Consider the following 16,847-nt stretch of genomic DNA (forward strand, 5'->3'; position numbering starts at 1 on the left):
AGGAACAGATGGCTTCACAGGTGAATTCTACCAAACATTCCAAGAAGAATTAATACCAATCTTGCACACATTCTCCCCCAAAATTGAAGAGCAGAGAATGCTTAACTCATTCTAATATCAAAGCTAGATAAAGATACTACAAGAAAAGAAAATTGCAGACCACTTTCTTTAATGAATATAGATATAAAAATCCTCAAGAAATTACTTGCAAATTGAATCCAACAGCACAATTAAAAAAATTACTCACCATGATCAAGTGGGATTTATCTCAGGAATGGGAAGGGTGGGTCAATATAAGAAAATCAATTAATGTAATACATCACATTAACAGAATGAAGAGAGAAAAAATGCTTGATGATCACATGATGATGAAAAAACATTTAATGCAGTAAAGGCATTTGACAAAATCCAGAATTCTTTCTTGATAAAACACTGAGAAAACTAGGAACTGGAGGAAATGTCCTGAACGTGATAAAGGGTATATATGAAAAAACCACAACTAATATCATACTTAATGGTGAAAAACTGATGCAACAATCCCACTACTCGGTATATTCCCAGAAGAACTGAAAGCAGGGACTTGAGTGGACATTTGTATACCGATGTGTTCATGGCAGCATTATTCAGTTGCCAAGCTTTCCGTCTGAAACAAGAAAAGTATGCCCACTGTCACCACTATTATTCAACATTGTACTGGAAAGTTCTAGTTAGAGCAGCAGGTAGGAAAGAAAAAGAAATGAAAGTTGTCCAGACTGGAAAGGAAGAAGTAAAATTTTCACTATTTGCACATGATGTGATTTCATATATTGAAAATCCCAAAAAATTTACCACAAAGCTGCTAAAGCTAATAAGCAATTTCAGCAAAAATGGTGGATAAGACCAAGGTTCAAAAATCAGTAGTGTTTCTATATACTAGAAATGAGCAATCTGAGGAGGAAATTTTTTTTTAAAAATCCATTTACAGTACTAACTAAAAAAACCAAATATCTAGGGATGAATTTAACCAAGGATGTAAATACTATTCCTGGAAAACTGAAAAACTTTGCTAATAGAAATCAGAGTAGCTCTAAATAAATGGATGATGTCAAACTTTGTTAAGGGATTTGTAGATTCAACACAATCCCAATCAAAATTCCGACAGCTTTCTTTGCAGAAGTGAAAAGAACAGTCATCAAATAAGGGTTTACTATCCAGAATATATTTTTAAAAACTCCTTCTGCTCAACAATAAAAAGACAAACAGAACCTAATTTAAAAAGGGGCAAAAGACTTGAATAGACATTTCTCAAATTAGAATATAGAAATGGCTAAGAAGTGCATGGAAAGATCCTCAACATCATTAGCTATTAGGGAAATGTAAATCAAAGCTATGTGTTACCATTTCATACCTACTATAATGGCCACTATTAAAAAACAACAGAAAACAAGTGTTGGAGAGAATTTGGAGAAATAGCAACACTCATTCCCTGCTGGTGGAACTGTAAAATGGTGCAGCTGCTGAGGACGAGTTTGGTGATTCCTTAGGAAGCGTAGTATAAAATTGCTATGTGATCCAACAATCTCACTGCTAGGTATATACCCAGAAGAACTGAAAGCAGGGACTTGAGTAGACATCTGCACACTGATGTTCATAGCTGCATTATTCACAGTTGCCAAAAGATGAAGTCAAACCAAGTGTCCATTAACCAATGAATGGATAAACAAAATATGGTATACACATATGATGGAATATTATTCAGCTGTAAGGAGGAATAGCTACTATTAAAAAACAGAAAATTACAAGTGTTGGAGAGGATATAGAGAAATTGGAACACTCATTTGTTGTTGGTGGCAATGTAGAATGGTGCAGCTGCTGTGGAAGACAGTCTGGCTGTTTCTTAGAAATTTAAGTATAGAATTATCGTATAACCCAGCAATCCCACTTTTAGACATATACCCCCCAAAATTGGAAGCCGAAAGTTGAACAGGTATTTGCACACCCATGTTCGTAGTGGCATTATTCACAATTGTGAAAAGATGGAAGCAACTCAAATGTCCATCAACTGATAAATGGATAAATAAAATGTGATACATGCAACGGGATACTATTTCAGCCATAAAAAGGATTGAAGTACTGATATGTGCGACAACATGGAGGAACCAGGAAGACATCGTGTTAAGTGAAATAAGTCAGACACAAAGGGACAAATAATGTATGATTTTACTGCTACGAAATAATTAGAATAAGCAAATTCATAGACTCTGAATCTGGAATATAGGTTACCAGGGGCCTGATTCAGGGTAGAAAATGAGTTAACATTTGAGTTGTAAATTGTTTCTAATTGAGTTGATTGTAAAGTTTTGGTAATGGATAGTGGTGATATTAGCACAACATTGTGCATGTAATTAACAGCACTAAATTGTATATGTGAATGTTGTAAAAGGGGGAAATTTTTGGTTGTATATATTTTACTAAAATAAAAATCTTAAAAAAAAAAAAGCATTGGGCTGTAACACAGTGAACCACATCGTAACGATGGACTACAGTTAATAGTACAGTTACAAAAATGTTTTTCATTAATTGTAACAAATATCACTAAAGGAAGGTATTAATAATAGTGTGGTATATGGGAACTGTTCATTTTTTTTTTATTTTATGCATATAGTTTTTTGTAAAACTACAACTTCTCTAAAAAGAAAAAAAAAAGATAAAGAAGAAAATACTTTAAAGGGACCATTCCAAGTGACCCAAGTCATCCTGCCTTCGTAGTTAGCCAGGAAAAAATGTTTGCAAAGTAGTTCAGATCTCTGTGTCTTTTGGGTTATGGCACTACCTAGCGTTCACTTAGTATAATAGCAAGTTGTGTTAAATAGATTAGGAAGTACTCCTATTCTTTTGGGTCACTTAATCATAGGCATTCCTAATAACGTAGGTTAACTGTATTTTTTTAACCTGTGGAATCTGAGACCTTTACTCTTTGTAGCAGTAGAGTGTAATGTGGTAGCACTGTTACTTTCAGATTATTAATGTTTTTCACTTTAATTAAACTCATAAACTCATCAGATGGTTCATTTTAAAGATATGTAATAATTTACAGAGTAAGGAAAAATAGCAAGATCTTATAGACATGCCATAACCAGAAGATATAAATAACATAAGTATAGTAGTATATTTCAAAATTTCAGATGAGAAAGATTTTATTATGAGAATGATAAAACTAGGTGATACTTGCTCGTTACCATTAATACTAAACAAATCGAAAAGAAGATTCTGCCTAGCATCTTGAGACAGAAAGAAAGGGATGTAGGAGTAATGGGATGCCTTGCCTTGTTCTCAGGCAAAGAATTAAGCTTATGAAAAACCTGGTTATACTTGCATGTAGCTAAATTTTTGTCAGAACATACAGACTAAGAGTCACATAAGAAAAATATCCCAGGCTGCTCTTAAGTAACATCTGCATAAGTTTCTTAATAGCCTCCTCAGGAGAATAGCTATAACCTCCAGCTCATCCTTAACGTTTAAAATCACATGAACTTTTAGGATTAGGTTCATTATAATTTCTGAGACCTTTTTGCTTGTCTTTCTTTATTTCCTGAATTTTGCCTAAAGTTGTGTTAAAAGATAGCATGTTTTATTCTATAATAAAGTTAACTCTGCGCTGTAGAAAGAAAAACAAGTTTTCTTACAAGAGTATAGAGCTTGTAATTCACCCAGTGAGTATATATATCTGTTTTCCAGTTTTGATAGTCACTAAAATAAAATGGACAGCATTGAGTAGTAGCAGTAATAATAATAATAGATATTTAGATTATGCCAATGTGTTGATTATTCACTTTTTACATATTAACTTATTTTATTTCTCTCAACAGTTCTATGCAATAGTTACTAAACTGAGACACAGAATAAAATAGCTTGCCATGGACATGGCAAGTGAGTGAGTGAGTTCTGGTTGCTCATTTTTTGCTGCTGCATTAGCCCTCCAGAATGAAGTTAATTATAACAGTTTGAGCTTTCCTTTTTTGGCCTGAACAGGCTCTGGGAGTTGAACCTGGGTCTCCGGCATGGCAGGGAAGAATTCTACCACTGAGTCACTCTTGCCCACCCAACCGTATGGGCTTTGAGATGAGACTTTGGTTTAAATTATGATTTTCCCACTCATTGGTATAGAATTTTGGACAAAGTACTTAGACATTTATGAGCCTAAATATTCTCTGTCCACAATATTGAGCTAACTACCTAGCTCATATATTGTGAAGATTAAATGAGATAATATGTTGTGATAGCCATTAGCATAGTACCTCACACATAGCAAACAGTTAGTAAATGTTAATTTTATTTCCCCTATAAATTAGATCCTGATCATCCAACCTAAGAATCTCTAAGCTGACATGTCTAATAGCAGGTAGATGATGCTCTAAAGAGCCCCTGCCCAGAGGGCTGTTTACCATGGTACAGTACAAACCTTATTTCTGAAATGTCCCCTCCTAGGACTTCAGTGACGAGGGAATTCTTAAAATGATCAGTTAGTGACAATCAGGAGTTGTCTGCTCTTAAAAAATGTCACCCACCACTTACGTATTTTCATTAAAACTCCTGATAACAGTAGATCAGTAACTTTCTTCTAAGACCTAGGTTCCTATTCTGAGGTGCATGTACCCTATTCCAAGGTGCATATACCCTTAAGGAACTTATTTATAAAGCTGCGTTAAACTTATAAGCCCTAGTTTTTTCTCAGTCTATACCAATTAAAAATTTAAGACTTGTTATTATGGATGCTATGAAATGTCCCATTGAGCAGGTCAATTCTTAAAAGTTTAATTGCAGATGTGGAATTTGGCCTGTATTAGAAAAAAAAAATTATTCTAAAAAGAAAATGTTTGTTTTGAATTAATATAGATCAAAGAGGAATGTGGTTTATATAATAGATAAAATTGGTCCTGACAATCTTTTGAGACCAAATTGACTTTGATTCAGCTTTTTAAAATTCTGGTATACGTCTATCTATATTTTTAAATGCTTACAAGATAATAATAATGATTTTTAATGTGAATTGATAATATAGAGAGATTTGATATGTTATCAAAACAGCAAAATTTATTATAGAATTACTATTGAGGAGTGCTTTTGTGAAGAAAAATATGAAAAGTTAAAAATCTAAATTGGAATTAAATAACTCTGGCATTAATCAATCTTGAGTATATTTTCCCAACATCTAGATTTGAAATCCTAAAAAAAGAACCTAGTAAAGTAAGTTTTCAGGATATTTTACCATTCTGGCAATGTATAGGCCATTGTTGGTCATACTCAGTAACAGGTATTAAAAAGGAGAGAGAGGCTAATTGAAATGAACCATGAGTCATACATTTCAGGTTGGCCAGGAAGTTTCACTAGAGCTGCTAAAGAATAGCATTATGTGTGTGATTTGAGTTACTTCTCTGTGTGGTTTTCCCCACTTTGGTTGTAGTGGTCGTAGTGAGTGATGAAGATGATATTAGCAAGGGTTGTGGATTATCTCTGCAGGGATGACTCCATGTAGTCAAAAGTTGACTATGCAGTAAGCTAAAGAAAATGTTGTGTAGAGTTTAATTTAGTAGAGGGGTTTGGAAACGTAATTTAAATATATTTTATAGCTTAGTTTTCTCTCTTTTTTCCTGGAGAAGGTGTGAGAGCTCAAAGAACTTGGTCAGAATTTGAAATTTTATGAAACTACTCCTTTTCTGTAACTGAAAGGTGTTTGAGAATATTGATATTTGAAGTAATTTGATGTTTCTTATTTTAATGTTTTTAAAGAACTGGTATGGGAAAGGGTAGATGTCTGAGAAGGTGAAAGGGGGACGTAGAATGAGGCAGCCCCAGTCATCTCAGCCTGTCCTGTTGAAGTTACATTAAAGGTAGAAACTATATTCAGGGTCTCATTTAAAAAATCCTTTTGGAGTAGAATTTTGTTCTATATTATTGTCATTCTTGAAGTAGCAAAACTTTGAAAAAATAACTTCTGACCTTGTAATATATCGTATCAGATTAGCTTTTTATTCGGCTTTTAATTTTTTCTACTGTTAAATTGCACATTATCTGTATACAGATGGTCCCATAATTACAAAATCTTATGCTTCCAAGCAATTATCTGTCTGTCTATCTGTATATCTTTCTATTTATGTTTAGAGAAGTTGTGGTTTTACAGAGCAACCATGCATAAAATACGGGATTCCCATATACCACCCCATTACTAACACTTGTATTAGTGTGGCACATTTATTATAGTCAATGATAGCAAAATTTTATAATTGTACTGTTAACTATGGTTCATGGTTTAACTTACAGGGCTTGTGTATGTAGTTCCATCAATTTTTAAAATTTTTTATTCTGTTACCATATGTATAATCTAACATTTCCCCCTTTTAATCATATTCAGAAATATTTTGTTTTTGATCCCTGTTTTCTACTGTCATTTCCTCCCTTCCTTTCCTATTTGATGTCTTCATTTTGCTCTACTATAATTCTTACCTCAGTAAAACTCTCTGCTTTGGTTGCCTTTTCCAGAGCTGTCATGCTTGATCCTTTCCTTGAACTTCCTGTCTTTGGTCCACAGTGGGGACAGGGTCATTTAGTTGTTAGAGAGGAGGCTGATTTTTCCTTAAGGTCTGAAATAGGAAGAAAAGGTTAGACTAGGTTATTTCACCACTTCTGAGTTACTGTGAATTATGAAAACATTGTTCAGTAAAATGGTATAATGGAAAATATACCGTATATATATTTATTTAAATAATATTTATTAGCACTATGTCATATATTTAAATGGCTAAATATTGCTTCAAAATTGGCTTTGATGTACCATAAAACATTAGGCAAATGAATCAGTACATTTCTTTCAAGGATCATTTAACTAAGGAGCTGAAGTGGTTTGGGAGAAAAGAACCAAGTAGGTGATGGGTAACAGTTTAGCGGCAAGTAAAATATATAGCCTCAGTGAGCTAAATCAATATGCATAGTGTTTCCAGATGTAAATATACCAAGTACCCTGAAATACTGTTGTAGTACAACGTCAACTTTGCATGGTTTATCTCAGTGTACAAAGTTCTTGTGAAACAGTTCTTTTCTCTAGGTTTCTAAAACCATTGAAATAAGCATAAAATTGATATTCATGGTTATACACAGAAGTAGCTTATAGTTCAGACTTTTGCCTTCCAGCGAAGTTTTTTCTCAGAGAGCTCTGTTTCTAAATATCAACCTATTTTAATCTTGCCATGATAAAATAAAAATCCTTTTGACCAACTGGGCATTTGAATTCTCCCATAGCCTCTTTCTGCTTCTCAGGGTTTAAATAAAACTCTTCCTAGTTCATGGGAATGAAAGATAGCTATTTACCTACTAGCTATTCTTTCTTTTTCTTTTTTTTTTAATAGTTCCTGTATTTATTGAACATTTACTAGGTGGTGGTAGTAACTCAGTTCTCATATACAAAATTACATTAAATCCTATCAGTAAAATTATTGAGTGAATAATTCAGTTTTATCGCTCTATAGGCTTTTTAAAAAAAAATTTGTTTTGACAAATCTTCACACACATACAGTCCATACATGGTGTACAATAAGTAGCTCACAGTATCATCACATAGTTATATATTCATCACCATGATCATTTTTTATAATAATTGCATCACTCCAGAAAAAGAAACAAAAAGAAAAAGCTCATACATACTCCTTAACCCTCTTCACTGACTACAAGTATTTCCATCTACCCAATTTATTTTGCCCCTCATCCCCCCTATTATTTATTTATTGTTTTAATCCATATTTTTTAACTCATCAGTCCATACCCTGGATAAAAGGAGCATCAGACACAGTTTTCACAATCACACAGTGACATTGTAAAAGTTATATTTTATACAGTCGTCTTCAAGAATCAAAGCTACTGGAACACAGCTCATGTATGAAAGTGTATAACTGAATTGTAGAAGTACATATTTTCAAAATGGAAGCTAGTGATCATAAACCTTAGATTTTAATGTGCAGAGTTTTTCTTTTGCTCCTCATAGAGAAATCACTAATATTTGTCATTTTGATAGGTCAGAAATGGTTGATTATTGACAGTTTTTATGATTCAATCTTAATATCTTGAAAATAGGGTTTATTTTTTTGAAAGAAGGCACAAAAGTGTAAAAAAGAGGGAAGTAGTTATGAAGCAAAATTTTAAGAAAATGCCATTGTTAATTGTGCTGATTATTTGAAAAATGTCATTCTTCTAATTTAAGAATTCTATTGGATGCTTATTCTCTCTTGATACCTCCTAAATCAAATTGAGATATATGACATTTAGATTATAAATTGAGTAATCTTCTTATATCATATGTTTACCATTAGCAGCCTCATGCCTTCATTTTACGTTGTGAAATCACCCTAAGGAAATAAAATCACCATCAGAAATTGTAGAATTTTTTTTCTTGAAAGAAAAGCATAGTGTTTCAAAATCATAGTGAATTTCAACTGTGCACTGTAAAGTGTTCAGAATTGTTTGTGATGCTGTGAGAAATTTGTTCATTACTAATTGAGCAATTTTTATATTTTCATATAAGATAAATTTACTATTTTTTTCATTCTGGCTATAAGATTTACCACAAGTTATTTGAAGCTATTGTAATTATCACTTAAGTGGGAACTTCAAAACCCTAGCGGAGTATCGCCATATTGTCAGAAGAAAGAACAGAAAGAATACCAAAAGCAGTATTAAACACCAGAAAAGTGGATTGAGCAGTGGAAGTCCTACCTAGTTGCTATAGTTGTAGTTACAAGCCATTTGAAGCTGGCTCTTTATTAAACCGAGAAATGACTGTTATCCCACATTCTTCTCTGCCCTCATCTGGTGACAAAAGAGAATGACATTTCTCTTTGAATATTTCTCTTAATTTCAATAATTGAAAATCATTTGAAAACAGAATTTAAGAACAGAAGCAAGCAGAAAGACATGGCTGGCAGCCTGGTAGAGAAAACAGGACTCTGTCATAATACAAATAGAATTTCAAAGGGCAGAAAAGCCATATCACTGAGAATAAATCTAAGATAGAGAAATTAATTAATTAAAAACCAAGCTATTGAGATTTATTTTCCTATTAATGCTAGTTAAATATCAAGAAAATCTTCTGTTTCCGTTTTTTCAATATCAGAAAGAAGACAATCTGATACTTATTAAGCTTGTGTCAGAAAAAAAAGAGACGACAAAGCCCATTGCTTCTGAGTATGCTGCTTCAGTTGCCTGAATTGCTGGGACTGTCTTGATACATTCTTGAAAGGATTTGGCTACTCTTTCTAGTGGTGGTCAATTTACAGACCTTATCAGTATTAATTTGGAGACTTAAAACTTTTTATTTCTGTGTTATGACATTGTTATAGAAGCATTCAAAGTCCATTTTATACATGGGCAGCTTTTTGGAAAGTGTTTTAATACTTTTTAGGGCTCTCCTATCATGGTCACTAATAGAATTTTTTATGGTTATTAAAACAGGGAGTACTTGTTTTATGTGCAGTATAATGTTTTGAACATTTTTTTCTAAGAGGTAGATATTTTTAGCTATGGGCTTCCATTGTAGATCTTTGACTTATGCTTCAAAGTTAAGCAAGACATATTTCAGTACTTTTAAAGGACCATGATTACCACTAGTTATTTTTTTTTCTAACTGTGTTATATTTAATACAGAGACCAAGACACATCATCCCCCCTATTTTGCCCCTCATCCCCCCTATTTATTTATTGTTTTAATCCATATTTTTTAACTGATCAGTCCATACCCTGGATAAAAGGAGCATCAGACACAAAGTTTTCACAATCACACAGTGACATTGTAAAAGTTATATTTTATACAGTCATCTTCAAGAATCAAAGCTACTGGAACACAGCTCATGTATGAAAGTGTATAACTGAATTGTAGAAGTACATATTTTCAAAATGGAAGGTAGTGATCATAAACCTTAGATTTTGATGCGCAGAGTTTCTTTTGTGCATGAAACTGATCATGAAAATGCTGTGTCTTATGCAATTCCTTAAGATGTATGTCATGTTATCAGCCCAGGTTCTTCCCCCAAAAAAAGTGTGCTGAGAGCATGCCTGATTATGCCTACTTTTTTTTAATTAATTAATTATTTTTTTTTTATTAACGGAAAGAAAAAAAAAGAAATTAACACAACATTTAGAAATCATACCATTCTACATATGCACTCAGTAATTCTTAACATCATCACATAGATGCATGATCATCGTTTCTTAGTACATTTGTATCGGTTTAGAGGAACTAGCAACACAACAGAAAAAGATATAAAATGTTAATATAGAGAAAAGAAATAAAAGTAGTAATAATAGTAAAAAAAACAAACAAACAAAAAAAACAAAAAAAAAAACCCTATAGCTCAGATGCAGCTTCATTCAGTGTTTTTTTTTTTTTAAAGGAAAGACAGAGAGAAGGAAGGAAGGATAGAAGGAAGGAAGGAAGGAAGAAAGGGAAACATTTTTAAACATTTTCTTGTTTTATTGTATTCTGTTTCTCCGTTTTTGTTACATGGGCTGGGGCCGGGAATCGAACCGAGGTCCTCCGGCATAGCAGGCAAGCACTTTGCCCGCTGAGCCACCGCGGCCCGCCCTCATTCAGTGTTTTAACATGATTACTTTACAATTAGGTATTATTGTGCTGTCCATTTTTGAGTTTTTGTATCTAGTCCTGTTGCACAGTCTGTATCCCTTCAGCTTCAATTTCCCATTGTCTTACCCTGTTTCTAACTCCTGCTGGACCCTGTTACCAATGACATATTTCAAGTTTATTCTCGAATGTCCGTTCACATCAGTGGGACCATACAGTATTTGTCCTTTAGTTTTTGGCTGGACTCACTCAGCATAATATTCTCTAGGTCCATCCATGTTATTACATGCTTCATAAGTTTATCTTGTCTTAAAGCTGCATAATATTCCATCGTATGTATATACCACAGTTTGTTTAGCCATTCTTCTGTTGATGGACATTTTAGCTGTTTCCATCTCTTTGCAATTGATTGATTATGCCTACTTTTAATTGCAGAGTCATGTGAGCCTTGAATATTGCTTCAGGTACAACTGTTCCAAATCTTGCTGTGTAACCAAAATGCTTTGATGAGTATCAAGCTCTGAAGATTAGGACTGACTAATGGGTCAGAAAATATTACCTGATAGATCTCTACATTCTCTTGCCTGTTCCTCTACTTTGCATAGACTTCTGGTTCCAGAGTTCAGTCAAAACAATAGTAAATTAAAGCTTCAGATAAACAAAAAGCAATTCCCCTTCTTCCTCACAGAATATATGAAGACCCTAATGTAAATAATCTTTCTCAAATGCTTTCTTTTTAAATGAACTTTCCTATTTATTAATTGATCATTTATTTTGGTAGCTCTCTATAACCTCAGTTTAGTTTTCACTGCAAAGAGTGTACTCTTGGTATGGTTGTTTTACTATAAAGGATGGCAGCTCTCTCAGGATTCCTGAAGATTTAATATGAGATGCTTCGGTATCACTTAATATCAAATTCTCTTAAATCCGAAATGTTAACAGATTATGCTGATTACAGCCAAAAGTGCTGCTGCCCCTCACTGTGACCCAGTTAAGTGTATGAAAATCCAAATTTACCCAGAACGGTAAATTAAGAAATGATTATTCATTCTAGAAAGTTCATGGATAGTGGGATTTCCTTATGACAGAGCAGTTTTCTCTGATGTGATAGATACTGTTTTATAAAAAGATTGTTTAGGGACCTCCATTATAAATCACCTGACAGGAAGGTATGAGAAAAGAAAGTGACTCCCTCTCAAGAATTAATTGCCACTGAGTCTTAATAGAGAAGGTTTAGAGAGAAGATTGAATAGTTTGCTTTTGGCTAGATTTTGGAAATTCTTAAGAACCAAGTGAGAGGATATAAGCATGTGTTGATCAGGAGAATGGAAGCAGTGTTTGGATAGATTATCTTGACAGCTATGAAAAATTGCTGGGAAGAAAAACTGGAGATAGAAAGGGAAGCACTTTAAATTGTTTTGGTCATTCAGGTGTCAGCCTAGAGTAGAACTCTGTATTTAAAATTTTTATTTGTTTTTTATTTTTGTTTGATAAAACGCTATTAAAGCTAATAATGTGTATTTGTGTGTGTGTGTGTGTGTATATATATATATATATACATATATATTTACCATGTTCAATGTGATATTAAAATGTTTCTTTGTTTCCTCTTCCAGAGTTTACAGATGCTTCCCCAGCAACGGAAAGCCATAGCTAAATTTAAGGAACCAGCACACGCATTAGCGTTTCAGCAGAAATTCCACAGGTAACTGGATCCTGAAGGGGAACCTCTGTAGTTGTGGTGATTTAGGAGTGTGAGGCAGAGCGTCTATACTGTGATCTTTCTATCAGAGTAATATATTGCTTTGAATATGTGTGTATATATGCCCACCTGTTATTTTAGAAATACACCAGTAATGCATAAAGAGAGCAGACAGCAAATCTGTTCATAAAACAAAGCATGCTTTCGTAATGCGGATCACTATCCCCTTTATAATGTATTTATACTTTTTTTTATATTATACTTTATAATGTATATATACATCTTACCTGTAAACCTGGATTTTTAAAATACTAGATTTTCATTAATTAGAATACCTTTTGTTTTCTCTTACCTTGGTGAATTTATTGCTGATGTGCAGAATTAACTTAATGTTGTTGTTGTTTTTTAATTTCCATAGGCATATGATAGATTTGTCCCACATAAATGTGGCCCTGATTGTTGAGTGATTTCCAATAGGAGAATCTGACCTTATGCTATACAGATACTGTGGAATTTCTTCAAAGAAGCTACCGGAGCAGAATCCTCAAGATCTTAGGTCTTTCCAGTCAGCAGTCTTGCATAACTGTTGTCCGGAGCTACAGACAGCAACAGGATTGAGTAAAGAAGAGCTGAACTTACAGGACATAACAAACTGGAGTTTGGTGTTAGAGTTCTTCAGATTCTGTTGTAACCACAAAGAACTACAGTTTTTCATTTTCTTTTGTTTTCAAAGTGCTTACAATGCATGTAGACATTGTTCTTCAAGATCTTACTGAATGATTGAGCACAGTGACTTAGATTCAGGAAAGAACATTAACGTCACAAATTCTAAGTATTTTTCACAGCAAAGAATATTTGATAATGGTTGCACTTATCTTCAGTGCAGGCTAGAAAGCAGTTTTCTTGACCAAGTTTAACTTGAGTTGTCTTCTCAGAAAGACCTCAAAACGTTCTTGTAAAAAATGTAGATTAAAATTTGGGTGATTATTAATTGGCATTTGCATATCCTGGAAAGCCAGGGTATAAGAAGGTGTGGTTGGGAGTAGTGCCCATTGAAGTGGCAGATTCTGCTTCTTGTAAATATTTCAAAGGCGCCAAGTGTCTGTTCCTAGTTCCAGGGTGAAACTACCCACCTCTTTTTACCATTATTCCCAAATAAGGCAAAAATACTGGATAGGCACCATTGCAGTTCTCTTCTGGCCTCTTATTTTGCAGCTTTTTAATATGATTCCCTTTGGGTAGAGTTGCATATCACAGCTCCAGTGTGAGATTGAGGAACATCTTGAGAGTTTAATATACCTATTTGATTATTTTCTCTTTTTTAAATAGAGCCGAAGGTGGTATATTTATATCACTGGCTTTGTGGTATATAACATTCTTTGGGAACCTAGATATCATTGTTTTGATTTTTTTTTTTTTAAAGGCCTTTTGAGAGGGGACTGTACTGTCCTTCAGTGGACCTAATGGCAAAGTGATTTTTGCTCTGGCTTGTAATTCTTCATGAAAAAACGGATGTGAGGTAATGGCGATCTTTCAGGGATAATATAACCCCGAAATAAAATGTATGTGTGTATCATCATGAAACTGCTTTTAGTAATTCTTGAGGTTCCTTTAAAAGGTGAGATACTTATTCTCCATAAAGCAACCTTTAGTCAAATTCATTCTAAGCAAACATTGAAAAAAGTGCCTTATTGTATTTCTGCTCATGAAAGAGTTTCACTATTTTGGATATGTTCTAATGTGGACCTGAACTATTTGAGCAATTAGTGTAGTAGGGCATACTCAGATGACTTTATAGTTATATTTTATACTTAAGATTTCATGTCAAGTTTGTTGACATTATTAAATAGAATTAAGGGAAATGGAAGCCTATTATCACTAATGTATCTAGTTACCCGGTAAGGGCCAGAATATGAACATTGAAACACTCTTTGAAGCAAATGTATTCCTTCATGTCTGTCAGCCTTCTAATAGTACTTAAAGGAGACCAAGTTCATGTGAACTTTTATCATCTCGTTTTTTCACAATTGAAATTTTATATTACCCTTCAATTAAGTTACCAAACAGATAGTAAGAACTGGAGAAGAGTATTCCCTACCCTTATGAGACTTTCTGTAGCATTGATTCTAAAATAACATCATGTGCTTAAGAATAAGACTGGAAAATGAAGGTGGTTGTTTTTAATGGCTGCACTTCAGAAGATTTAGGTTCCGGAAAATTATAGACATTCTTAGGAATATTAGAACTTTGAAAGTGAATTTCTTGCAAACTATGTTGGCTCCATCTGGCAGTGACTAGCTACCTTTGTTCCAGAAAGTCCCTAACATTTGGAAGACTGTTGTCCACCCAGGCTTGTAGATGCCTCCAGTACAGTCAGTGCTGTGTGACCTTCACCTGCTTGACACAGGTTGTCACTGCCTGCCTATTTTTAAGACTATATACATATATGTTTAAAAATGTAGTTTATTTGGTTCAGTCCACAGAGAGCTGCATTAAAATGAGTTTGGTAGCCTGTGAGCCGTAATTAGGAGAGATCAAAACCACTTAGTATCCGTGTACAGCAGTGAGAAGACTTATAGATATTGAACTTATGTTCTTAATAGGGAGGACTTACTGATGCAATAAAATCAGCTTAATAAACTTGTGCCATTTTCTGAAATAGTCTGAGAGTGCTGTTGCTTTGAAACCAATAATCTGAGTGCTGTCTCTGAAAAGTAGGCATTTAAGTGTTTGTTTTTTTTCCTAGTTAGTGATGATAACACTAAATACTGTTTGGGCACCATTGTTCAACACAGATTTCATGGCTACTTTAAGGTCTGCTTTTGGTGTTATCTGAGTATGATATGGTGCCATGGGAGCATGTATGTGTCTGTAACTGCCTACACACATACATCTATATCTGTATACATCTCCTATCTATAATGTTCTTGAAAAGATGAAGTAGAACTGGGTCTTCAGTAAAGCTCTGGCTATGGCTAAATGGAGTCCGGTCTCTCTTAATATACAAACAACCATTGTAAATGGACTCTGCTAATATGAGACAACCCTAGTAATAAAGGTTTAGTTTTCTTGAAGGAAACTACTGAAAAGGAAAGAAGCAGAATTAGAAAGTAATGTTATTTCCATTTTTGGTACACTTCTAGCAGTTAAATCAGACCACCTTAAACTGAACCCTCTTGGAAGATCTGTTGCAACCATTATCTTTGTTCTTTATTTATCATGCATTTAAAATGAAATGCAAAAGCATTTAACATACTTTGTAAATATGGACCTTTTAAAATTAAAATGTTATTGAAATGCTTTCAACTCAGCAACATCTTAGCTATTTGTTAGTTCTTTTGTGTTGTCTTATCAAAGTTTAATGGATATAGTTCCATAATTGTTGATGTGTTTGTGTGTATATTCGATTTTTATAAAGATGGTAGTAAGTCAATACATTTATCCTGATCTGTGTATTATTTGTTCACAAATTCGAGAGGCTTAATGCCAGTAAATATCAGTGTTATCTCATAAGGTAAATACAATAGGTGATTATGTGGAGCCAAGTTATTTTTCTCTTTTCTTTTTGCGTTATCTTGTTTTAAGTTTGTGCTGTAATATAAGCTCACTTAGCTATTTATCTGAACATAACCTTGCGATATCATTGGTCTGGCCACATTTGTTAAATTCCTATACCGATAATCTTTTAGAGGAAAAAATCTCATCTCTTTTTTTTTCCCCACCCCTCCCCCACCCCCCGAAAGAAATTTTCAGGGTTCCCCACCTCCACTCCTTTCTGGACAGATAGCATCATAAGTATACCTGTACTTGCCTCATTCTGTAGAAGAGTTTATGGAATGGGTGGGAGCAGGGTGTTTCATTACAATTATTTTTAATTTTGGTAGTTCATATCATGACTTGTAAAGATCCTGGATAAATAATTGTTTAAATTTGGTTCTTTAGCTTTTCTTAATTGTGACAGAGCTTAGATCCTTTACACAGGGATCTTTTTTAAAACAGTATTTGCTAAATTATGAAAACAGAAGTCTTTGTTGCTTAAGGAGGCTGGGTAAGATATTTAGGTTGAAGGGAGAAGGAGGAATGGATAGAAGTTGGGAGAGGAGAGCCCCTTAATAAAATTTCTTCCAACACACTGACTCTTAAGAGGAGTCAAATTGGGAATATGCAGGGTGGAGCACATGGGAGGATTCAGTAAATGTTTCCTGAGGGAAGGAGAGGGCATTGATCTGTCCTGTTAAAAATCACAAATGACTAAATAGCTTGAATTTAGTGGGTTGTTAAACTCCTTTAATAAGATGAGGGTATGATTGGCATATGTGGGGGGTTAGAAAAAGAAAATCGTGATTCTTTCAGTAGTATTAGTTTTGAGAACTTGCCACTTATTTTTTCCTTTTGGCTTTTGATGTTTTGTTTTATTTTATTTCTTTGTTATATAATTGGGAAGGTAAGCTCAGTAAGATACTTGGTTGAAGATACAGTTAAATTTTAGTAGCATAATTGAACAAAAACAAGATTGGTATATTGTAATGACTATAATATTAT

General features: G+C 33.8%; 1 protein-coding gene across 5 annotated transcripts in view; it reads left to right on the forward strand.

Annotated features, from left to right (window-relative positions):
• The window catches only part of RBM33 (RNA binding motif protein 33), a 178,262-nt gene extending 162,417 nt beyond the window's left edge, over window positions 1-15,845 (forward strand). For all 5 annotated transcript variants that reach the window (XM_077151030.1, XM_077151039.1, XM_077151050.1 and 2 more), the window contains 2 exons: window positions 12,220-12,308; window positions 12,724-15,845. In XM_077151030.1, the coding sequence (XP_077007145.1) occupies window positions 12,220-12,308; window positions 12,724-12,772 (138 nt within the window). In that variant the 3' untranslated portion in view covers window positions 12,773-15,845. The remainder of the gene's footprint in view (window positions 1-12,219; window positions 12,309-12,723) is intronic.
• Window positions 15,846-16,847: the final 1,002 nt, after the last annotated feature.

Source organism: Tamandua tetradactyla, chromosome 1, assembly GCF_023851605.1.
Source record: "Tamandua tetradactyla isolate mTamTet1 chromosome 1, mTamTet1.pri, whole genome shotgun sequence".
Classification (NCBI taxonomy): Eukaryota; Metazoa; Chordata; class Mammalia; order Pilosa; family Myrmecophagidae; genus Tamandua; species Tamandua tetradactyla.